Genomic DNA, 10,479 nt, shown 5'->3' on the forward strand with positions numbered 1-10,479 from the left:
GCATTTCCTAGAAAATGTTTCGGAAAATCCACAACACACACACCTGTTGGACGGCAGCCAACGCAACGCAGCGAGGATGAGGAAAAGAACGAGACCAGAGCGTCAACAAAACCAAATGTGGAACGTAGCTTTTGTTGAGCTTTTCTGTTGTGGAACGTAAATGTTTCGCGCCATTTTGCCGAAGCCCAAAAGTGGTAAGAACTTCCTTCGTCGGCTGCTTTTGTTAAGATGCTCCACAAACGTTTCAGTTATCAGCGGCAAGTCAGCGAGTGCGGTTCGAGCAGCGGTCAGACGGTTAGAAGTTCGAAAAGTGAATCTTCAGTGAATTGAAACTAATCCGAGTCAACCGAATAGTTCAATCAACCAAATCAAACACCAAACGTATCGAAATCGAATTTGTGTGAAATCAAAGGGCGAGTGTGTTTGAGTGTTTGTGAGTGGCAAATATTTAATAATAATGCCGCAGAACGTGCTCAAAATGCATATTATTTTTAATAAATATTAATGCGAGGCGTTGGCCGTGTAATGATTGCAAATAATAAATGTAATGCCATGGCAAATAATCCAGCATTAAAGTGCGTACATCAAAACAACAACAACAACTAGTGAGTGTGAGTGTGTGTGCGTGTGCGTGTGTGTGCGAGTGTGTGGTTGTGTCAATAGCCAAGACAACGAATGTAGAGGAATACACAGAGCGAGAGAGAGAGAGAGAGAACAACGAAAGCGCTTAAACATAATCATTTTGCAGCTTAGAAGGCGTTAAACACATTTAAGCCCTGGCAAATAAGTGGCAAGGACAAAGGATACCAAGAGCATTTGCTAAGCTGCGGTCAAATGAAAAATCCACGTTAGCTTAGCGACAACAACAACGAGAACAACGAGAACTACAATTACAACTACAACTAAGTAACTAACTGAGACTGCAGCTATTCAGTTCAGTTCAGCACTCCCCATAGAGTAGAGGTAAGCTTGTGTGTGTGCGTGTGTAAAGTAAAAATCATCTACTGCTAGTGGGCTTAATTAAAAAGCCAGGCAAAAGGCAACACACACACTCTCACACAGTGGGCAACTTGCACAACAAAGGCGGACGATACAATGCGCTATGAAATCAAAGGGATGGAGAAGAATAGAAGGATTGGCAATTGGCCACATTGTTGTATAAATCTGTTTGTGTGTGTTTATGTGTGTGGGTGTGTGACCACTCGGTGCAATATCGATTGCCAAAAACTCCATTAGACATCCTCAGCGTCCGACATTGATAGCTAAAAATATGGCTATAGTTACAGCTTGTTATTGTTGTCATCGAACAATGGCAGGCAATTGAGATAAAAAAAATACAGAAAAATAAAAAGAAAAACTTGTTGCCTACTTTTAGGCTTCACGTTTAACGTATTTCTAAGCGAACTTGTTGCCTTGACATGGAGTTGTGTTGCCTTTCTTCTCTTTTAATGTATTTCCAATTTGGATTTGATTTCATTTTATGAACTTCCGTTTGCTGCCTACTGCCACTTGAGTTATACCCCCAGCATAACATAATTCGCTGCCTGTCGTAAATCTGCTTGGCAAATCTCTGTCATATTTGGCAAACTTGCATTGCATTAAGCCAAATTTTTATTGAGCCAATAAATAACAGATTTCGCACATACTAACATACACACAGGTCTCTCTCGTTCCCTTTGCTTTTGTTTGTTTGCCCTCGCTTTTGTTGTTCGAATTTTTATGGATTTATGCGAACAGAGGGGCTAAAACCAAATCCTCGGCTTGTTAGCAGCAGCAGCAGCATCAGAGAAAGCCACATTGACTCACCGCACCGCATCCCCTCGGAGCACTCACGTAGCTGCAGCGCGTGCCGAGCTGCACGTGCCACCGCACTCAAGTGGAACGGGAAACCGTTAATGGCGAGACAATAAAACGCAACACTTGTTGGCAATGGCTCTGCTGATCCTGCTTCAAATGGCCGGCCATCAAGACGGGATAAAAGCCGAAAAAAATCTGACCCCAGCAAGAAGCCAGGTGCGGGAAGTTACAATTTCATTCTCCTATTCCATTCGCCTCCCTACATATATCCGTGGCAACAATGTAGACGGAAGTGTCTGCAAATTATGATGTTTTCGTCTAGACGTAGAAAACGTTTCCAAAATGTAGCTAAAATATGTTGGCCCGTCTTCACTTACGTTAAACCCTTGACTGACCTTTGAGCGGTTGGATGTGGAATACTAGCGTTTTTCACGCCATCCGCCATCAAATTTGATTGCCGCCAGCGGATGCATAAAAGCCCAAACACTTGCCCCAAAACAGTTAGAGACCCTCCCGGACCGATCTAGTATGTACAACCTACACACATCGGTATATGTTGCCTGGGGGAGTCGTAGGCGAGCGTTCATATATTTTGCATCATTCGGTTTCAGAGAGAAATCCAAAGAGGAGAAAGGCGGCGCACAAATAGAGATTTCGTATTGCGAAACGCAGACGGATTGATGACCAGTTTTACTGAAGCTAATAAATTACGTATACGCAATCAGAATGCATTAAAAATGCCTTTGCAAGTAATTCAAGCTCAGCATCTCAGACGGAATTTAATCAAAGCGGCATATGCTGTGCGTTATGCGCTGGGCTTACGCTGCGTATGCGTTACATTTTTACTCATGAATTTTTCAATGCGTCGCACGACCTCATTGTCAAAGCCCGTGCGCAACGCAGTGCCTTGTGCTCTGTTTATGCATATAAAATTTAATGAGCTACAATAATGAGAGCGGAGCATGGAGCGCGGAGTAGAGCGCAGCGCAGCTAAAAATAGCAATCAAGTTGTGTTGGCCTTTTGTTTGTGTCCTGACCATGTGGCTTTATATATTGTCTTTAACGTTCGCTTCATAATGAAAACGTCTTCAATGCACAATGCGCAAATTGTCCACGCATGTCACGGCCAATTGGCTGAGTTGGCAGCGGCCATTAAGTCTTTAACTGAGAGAGAACAATGCAGCATTGTGGTGATGTTGATTATTATATTTTCAATTCTACATTGGAATTCCCGGCAATTACAAGACGCAGCAACAGCAACAGCAACAGCAGCAGCAGCAGCAGCTGGCAAGGAACGTAAACACTTAGAAGCATTAGGAGCAGCAGCCGGAAATTGCAGACACTCTGGCACACATGAAGGAGGCGGGGTAGAAAGCAGTCTAAGCTTAAAGTATGAGTTTGTCGCATACTCTTACGATATTCAGTCAGCCGCAGGAATTCGATTCCAAGTCTTTATACATGTGTGTGTGTGTGTGGAGGAGTATGTGTGTGTGTGGTGCCAGCGCCTTGGGCAAATCCATTGTGTGCAATCGCACGAGATTAGATACAATCTTCTATAATAGCATGTACGATAGCGTTGTGAAATGGGAACTTGGGGTAAAGCGGGAACACCACGATGAGGGGGAGACTTGTAAGGAAAAACAGCAACAAATAAGCAAAACGTTATAGTACATTATCCCCACCACGAACATATACCACATATCCACATTCGCTCTGCTGCTGCTGTTCTGCTATTTGTGTGTGCATTTTATTTGTCCATCTACAGCTGTCCTTTTATACCCTATGCTCACAAAAATGCCTGGCTGGGTATGCTGATTTAAGAGATACGTTGTAGAGTATCTCTACAGTCAACCTGTTTGCTAAATAAAACTCGCTTCCGTCTGTCCATCAATTCCATTTCTGCCACCTTTTCTGTTGCCCCACTTAGACGTCTGTCAGTCAAGCATTCTCCGATTGACAGCTGCGAAAGGGTTAAAAAAAGCGTAACTCACTCAACACTCATTTCAAACTGTCCTAAATCAGGGTATCTGTTAGTCGCATCAGGTAGTTGTAGTTAAATTCTACTTGGGTTTTTATTTGCTGCTGTGCTGGCCGCCAGAGGCATTTGTCGTAATGTCCTTTTTATTTTTGCGTTGATTTGGCCAAGCTGAAAATATTTTATGATGCGAGCCTGGACATTCATCAAGTTGTGAATGCCATAAATGAGATTGTCAGATGAACACATTCCAACTGCCTCTTTATGTTATGTGTTGTGATGTGTGTGTATTTCCTAGTTTTGTCTTTTTTGCCAGAGCTGTCAAAATACATTTGCATTTTTGTGCCCAATGAATTGTGTAGAACATTTCTGCTGCTGGCCCTCTCGCCACAGCGTTTGCGGCTAATTGAAATCAAATATGCAATTAGCAATCATATTTTCCTTTTCATTTAAATTTTTCGGTTTTTCAACTCTCCTTTATTTTGGTTGGTTGTCAGTTTGACATTATTTATGAGGCAATTAGATGCTCGGCTATTTCAATTTCTATTCTTAATTTTTCTCTTCGCTGCCTTTGCGGCGAAAGCAATTTGCGAAATTGAGGCTTGAAATTGAAATGTAACGCTGTTCGCCCTTTTTTTTGTTGGGTTGTTTGTTTGCTTTAAGCCGCAATTGCAGTTGTGAACTGGGCTAATGGGGACCTCGAGCGACTTGGGCTAACCGCAATGAGTAAATGAGCTCGAGGCATGTGCAGGAATAATCTTGTCGGCGACTGGCTTTATGTTGCGCTAATTTACGAGCTAGGCGGCATAAACAACCAGAGTTACAGCAACCAGCAACCAGCAACAACAACTCGGGTTACACCAAAAAGGCGTACAACAATAGCCACAAAAAAAAAGAAAATATGAGGCGTTGCATACAGTGAGACATAAAAATAGCGCAACCCCAGAGAACTGTGGCAAATGTGAGTCGAGTGTCAACGAATGTGGATAAAAACGGCTTTAAAAATGATAACTGCAAACATCAAAAAAAATTGTTATTGCTGCTAAATATTTAATTAAATCGGCAAATATGCAAGCTAAATAGTTTTATTATCCCCCTGATAAGTCAATCTCAAAGGCTGGCAATTAATTATTTACGAGCTTAGTTTAGGCAATAAAACCACTTACAATTTTTTCCGTGCGCTTTATGCATAAATAAATACAAACTATTTAGCAGAAACTATGTTTATTTATTCCGTCCGATGCATAATTTAATACTCGCTATTAAACCTTTTTTTTGGGAAAAACTTTTACACAGTTCGGAGAAAAAAACATAACCACTTCCGCTTGGCCGCTTACTTCTCTCGCACACTGTCAGCACGCTTCGCTTGCCACAACATCTACATATTTATTATCTGTTTACATGTGTGTGTGGGTAAGTGTATGGGTGTGCTTGCGTGTGTGTTTTTATGCCATGCATTAATGTAACGATGCATCATTTATGCCATTTATTATCAGCACATAAATGCAAGATTTGGGTCCTGCTGACTCCAAAGGTTTTGCTCTCGTTCCCCTTTCCCCTTTACGTGTCTGTACCACGCCCTAATTTCTGTGATGGGCTGCGGTCCGCTACTACCTTTTGTCTTAGCCCAACACGTACACAAATTGGCCCAAGAGAACACATATAGACATTTCGCTCTTGGCCAACCCGAAACTGTCAGTCAGTCAGTTCGTCAGTCACTCATTCTCTTCTTGCTGGGCTATTTTGTTGGCAAACTTTTTTGCAAGCTAATGAATTTTTATAGCTCTGTGGGCCATGCCACATTAATATGTCAGAGTCAAAATGGGTCTCGGGCCCCTGGAGCAACAGTGTTGAAGCCTATGGCGCCTTGGCATTGGCATTGGAAAATGCAATTTTCCTGCCTAGCGTAGGCTTTATGGTGCTTTAAACTGTTGCCTGTGGCAATAGCAATTCAGACTAAATCGTTGTGGCCCAATGCAGTTAACACACACATACTTATAAACTGACTTTGTTGTCTGTGCTAAATTGTATTGCTTCCTTTTGTGATATTGATAAACTTTTACTTGCAGGCAACATGCAGGAACAGCAAAAAACAGCAGCAGCAACCACAGCAGCAATGAGCAACCACAACGTGCCACACGACAGCAGCAACAGCATCATTGACCATGACAACGACGGCGGCGTCGCCGGCGATACCTTGGGCAGCAGCTTGAACGACACGGTTTGGTCCCAGAATCATTTGGATGAGATCAATCAAAGCGTCGAGCTGCATTGCCTGGTGCAACAGCACGTTGAGGCAACGACCTTTGGCAATGCCACCGACCACTGCAACACACAATTCGATTCGATACTCTGCTGGCCGCGCACCGCACGCGGCACTTTGGCCGTGCTCCAGTGCATGGATGAATTGCAGGGCATTCATTACGATAGCAGCAGTGAGTAGACGTTGCATTAACCTTTGACCTTCTCAAGCGGGTGCTCTGCTTTCAGAAAATGCCACACGCTTCTGCCACTACAATGGTAGCTGGGCGCAGTACACCAACTACGATGCCTGCGCCCATTTGCCAGCGCCGGAGACGGTGCCGGAGTTTGAGACCATCGTCGAGTTGCCGACCATTATCTATTACATTGGCTATGCTTTAAGTCTTGTCTCGCTAACACTGGCGCTGATTGTTTTTGCCTACTACAAGTAAGTATCTGCTTTGTTATTCCACTAACCACCCAATTGCATCCCCTACTCCCTTACTCAATTGACCCCTAGAGAGCTGCGTTGCCTGCGCAACACCATCCATGCCAATTTGTTCTTCACGTACATCATGTCGGCTTTGTTCTGGATACTGCTGCTGTCTGTGCAGGTGAGACGTGCTCACTTTATGCTTTATCCATATACCTCCTAACTACACTCCACTCCCCTCCTCAGATCTCCATTCGCAGCGGACTGAGCAGCTGCATTGCTCTGGTCACGCTCTTTCACTTCTTCACGCTGACCAATTTCTTTTGGATGCTGGTCGAGGGTCTCTATCTGTATATGCTGGTGGTCAAGACCTTCTCCGGTGATAACATACGCTTCAACATATACGCCTCAATTGGCTGGGGTAAGTTTTGATGTATGCTCCGTCTGCACTTTGCGTATCTAATTAACTTGCCTTCCTACAACCTCCTATGACAGGCGGCCCAGCTTTGTTTGTGGTCACGTGGGCGGTGGCAAAGGCTCTCACGGTCAGCTACAACACGGATAAGGTAAGAGTTTCTCTTTTTTGTTTGGGTATTCGCCTCATTAAAGTTGAATTCGCGCACAGTATGACATCAACTGCCCCTGGATGGAGGAGACGAATGTTGACTGGATATTTCAGGGTCCTGTTTGCGCGGTGCTCATTATCAATCTGACTTTTCTGCTGCGCATCATGTGGGTGAGTATGAGTAGAAATTTAACCCAGCTGCAAGCCCACATAAGCTCCAACGCTGACTCCATCAACGTCATCTTTTGTTGGCCAGGTGCTCATAACAAAGCTACGCTCGGCAAATACCGTGGAGACTCGTCAATATCGCAAAGCGGCGAAGGCTCTGCTCGTGCTTATTCCGCTCTTTGGCATCACCTACCTGGTTGTGCTGGCAGGACCCTCCGAATCGGGACTAATGGGTCACATGTTTGCCGTTCTTCGTGCCGTTCTGCTCAGCACACAGGCAAGTTTTTCATTGCCATTTGTTTTCTTTTCTGTTCCTCCTTTAAACCCGATGCCTGGTTCTCATTTTTTGTTTTTTTTTGTGCGTCACTTTCTATAAATATTTGCTCTCCTGTTGCTTGACAGGGCTTTTGGGTGTCGTTGTTCTACTGCTTTCTCAACTCGGAGGTGCGAAATGCGCTGCGACATCATGTATCCACCTGGCGCGATACACGCAACATTCAACGCAACCAGAATCGACGGTGGGTCACAATTCTCAGTTCAAAGTAGTTAGTACTTCCTATCAACAATCACACTTGTTCACCTGTATAGCACACACAATACTCTCTCACACACACTTTCTTTATTTAAGTGCACGAGGCAACAAACACTTTAAAACTCTTTCCCAACTTGTGCAGCTATACAACAAAAAGTTTCTCCAAGGGAGGCGGCTCCCCGCGCGCTGAGAGCATGCGGTAAGTGAAACTTGGCTAACGACATTTTTAGTATTAATTACACACACCTGTGTCCATGCAGTTAGTTACGAGTACTCCGAAAAGTTTTCACAGGCGCCGGAGACAAGCGCATGTCATTTACACCTTTTTTGCATATTTCGTATAAAGTTCTTTCTGTCGCGTGTTTGGCAAAAACTACTCACTGTCAATTTTAGCTGCTTTTTACGACAATCTCTCTCGCTGCGAGTCATGATAAACCGTCTTTTCACATATGTAATATTTTTTCCTGCCATCCAGTGTTGCCAATTTGGCTATTCTGCGTCAAAACTCGCTTTTTTTCAAAGATACTTTTGCTTTTTCTACTTTTTTTTTCAATATTGTACAAATTTATTGAAACAAATAGAGAAAGAAGGCATTTTTAACATTAATTTCGAGGGATGCATACTAGTATTTGATCTTTCAGAGATAAGTTAGTTTAATTTTAAAATTTAATTACTAAATTCCACCATTACATTAATTTTGTATTTGAAAATTTGTTTGTTTCTTTACATGCTTCTATTTTATAGTTTCTTTTTCTCTTTTACTTTTCAAAATAAAGTATATAAATTAAGTTTTTTATTTTGCGTAACAAAATTGCATCTGAATCCTGCAGAAATTTGTTCACTTTACTTTGTGAATATTCTATTTAAAGTTACTTTTTAATAGTCAGTTCATATTCATTTCATGTTGCAATTATCTTTTCTTATTTTTATAACTTTTATTTATATAGATTTTTCCCACTCTAAAATAGCTTTTTGCCCCTAGACAAGTTGGCAACACTGCTTCACTTAACACATTGCATATTATAATATATCTTGCGTGCAGCTGCTTTTCTAGTTGCCCCTAAAAGTAGACTAGATATATTTTTCATGCATGCTGAGCACCTTAAAGCCGTGTCGACATCAGTGTTGATTTTGCGGATATTTTCTATATGCAGCCCTCTAACCTCGTACTATGGACGTGGAAAACGCGAGTCCTGCGTTTCATCGGCTACCACGACAACGCTGGTGGGGCAACATGCGCCTCTGTCGCTGCACCGAGGCTCCAACAATGCGTTGCACATGCTGCCCACAAACAGCAATCTAACGGGCACCGGCAGCACGCTCAGCGTCATGCCGCGGGCAATAAGTCCTTTAATGAAGGTAACACCCATTGTCCACACACAGCTAATTGCAAATGCAACCAGAACTAAGAACAACTTTGAACTTTTCTATTTGCAGCAGGGACTCGAGGAGAACTCTGTCTAATTCGAGACAGTTGCGAGACTCATCCACACATACACACACGTATATATACACACTCCCACACACTCACGCACACAATCAAGCAGACAGTCATGGAGTGTAGCTTAGATTTAGTCTCCTAGGCATTTGATGGAAACTGTAAATTGTACAACTAGTCAAGATTTTAGCAAGAGCAACAAGCATCTTAAGAGACTGAACTGAAACTTTTAATTTAATTGATTTGCCTCCCTATCCCTCCTTCTCCCTCTTAGCATTATCCTCATTGTAGCTCTAACAAATAATTGTAGTCTTAATTAATTATTGTACATGAGTGTTGTTTTAACTGTTGAATGTTACTAAATGTACCACCAATCGCAAGGGAAAAAATCTACCTAAACTTTAATGTGTACATACATAAAATAGATAAGCTAAACAAAATGTTACTACTGCAACAGAAAAAAAACTACAACAACAAGAAGAAGAACAAACAACCCACAAAGAACACTTGAAAATACTAATAAATGGTCTATTTACTTGAGTGTATGCAAATTTTGACGTTTATTCATCGCTCTTTCTCTCATCTGCTACCGAGTTTTATTATCAATTTATTTTACAGCGTTTTGTTGAACTTTTTCATTGAAATTTTAATTTCTTTGTATTCATAAATTTGCAGCACACAAAAAAAGAGATGGCGAAGAGAAAATGAATAAAAATTGTGTTAACATCAAAGTCGCTTTTGGTTGCGCAGAGCAACAACAACGAAGTGCCAACGACAAAATAATGATAAAAATTATTTACATACCCTGTAACCCCGATATGTAAGGTATAATCAGTTGCACCTGTGGTAGGAAAGACAAACTTTGCTTTTGAGGAGTTTATTATAATTTAAAACATTTTAAGCATGTACTCAAATTGCCAAAATTCGATAGCAAACTTTACAAGGTATCTCATGTGCCCACATTCTTGTCTCGCCCCATTTTTACTTATTTTAATTGCATTCTTTGTGGCTCAGACAACCAACAAAATGAATACCTATTTTTCATATGCCACAAACAAGTTTCAAGTGCAACTCAAAGCAAAAGCTGAAGATGCTTTCGAGGAAAAGTTCAAGATGAAGATTCTTCGTGCAGCTTGTTGGCAGATGACTTCATTCGCCAGCTAATTAAGAATATTATTAATTTAAAGTGCGATAATCCGAGCTAAGTAACCGTATAATTTGCCAATCAAAAACGAGGGTCAGTAGAAGTGTTTTCTATCTATGCTGGATTGGTTTACTTAACGACTTAACGGCCAGAGTTCATGTTCCGACTTGTGTCGAGACGGACTCT

The 10,479-nt window shown here is 42.0% G+C and overlaps 1 protein-coding gene across 2 annotated transcripts; it reads left to right on the plus strand.

The window, feature by feature from the left end:
- Positions 1 to 261: 261 nt before the first annotated feature.
- Positions 262 to 9,689, plus strand: LOC133844295 (diuretic hormone receptor). 2 transcript variants are annotated; one of them, XM_062278214.1, is made up of 12 exons: positions 262 to 973; positions 5,853 to 6,207; positions 6,263 to 6,461; positions 6,534 to 6,627; positions 6,693 to 6,867; positions 6,942 to 7,012; positions 7,072 to 7,182; positions 7,268 to 7,456; positions 7,582 to 7,697; positions 7,854 to 7,910; positions 8,866 to 9,070; positions 9,149 to 9,689. In XM_062278214.1, exons 2-12 carry the CDS (start codon positions 5,889 to 5,891, stop codon positions 9,173 to 9,175), a joined length of 1,563 nt encoding a protein of 520 aa, XP_062134198.1. In that variant the 5' UTR covers positions 262 to 973; positions 5,853 to 5,888; the 3' UTR covers positions 9,176 to 9,689. The 2 variants fall into 2 exon arrangements, with proteins under 2 accessions (XP_062134198.1, XP_062134197.1); XM_062278213.1 differs by lacking the exons at positions 8,866 to 9,070; positions 9,149 to 9,689 and having other exon boundaries at positions 262 to 977; positions 5,872 to 6,207; positions 7,268 to 8,215.
- Positions 9,690 to 10,479: the final 790 nt, after the last annotated feature.

The sequence above is a fragment of the Drosophila sulfurigaster genome, chromosome 3 (genome assembly GCF_023558435.1).
Source record: "Drosophila sulfurigaster albostrigata strain 15112-1811.04 chromosome 3, ASM2355843v2, whole genome shotgun sequence".
Classification (NCBI taxonomy): Eukaryota; Metazoa; Arthropoda; class Insecta; order Diptera; family Drosophilidae; genus Drosophila; species Drosophila sulfurigaster.

Bases quoted from the DNA above. Each gene is read 5' to 3' on its own strand.
- LOC133844295 (XM_062278214.1), top strand. From the start codon at position 5,889: ATGAGCAACCACAACGTGCCACACGACAGCAGCAACAGCATCATTGAC. The intron at 6,462-6,533 runs GTAAGTATCTGC...ATTGACCCCTAG, and splicing joins ATTGTTTTTGCCTACTACAA to AGAGCTGCGTTGCCTGCGCA. The intron at 7,911-8,865 runs GTAAGTGAAACT...TTCTATATGCAG, and splicing joins CCGCGCGCTGAGAGCATGCG to CCCTCTAACCTCGTACTATG.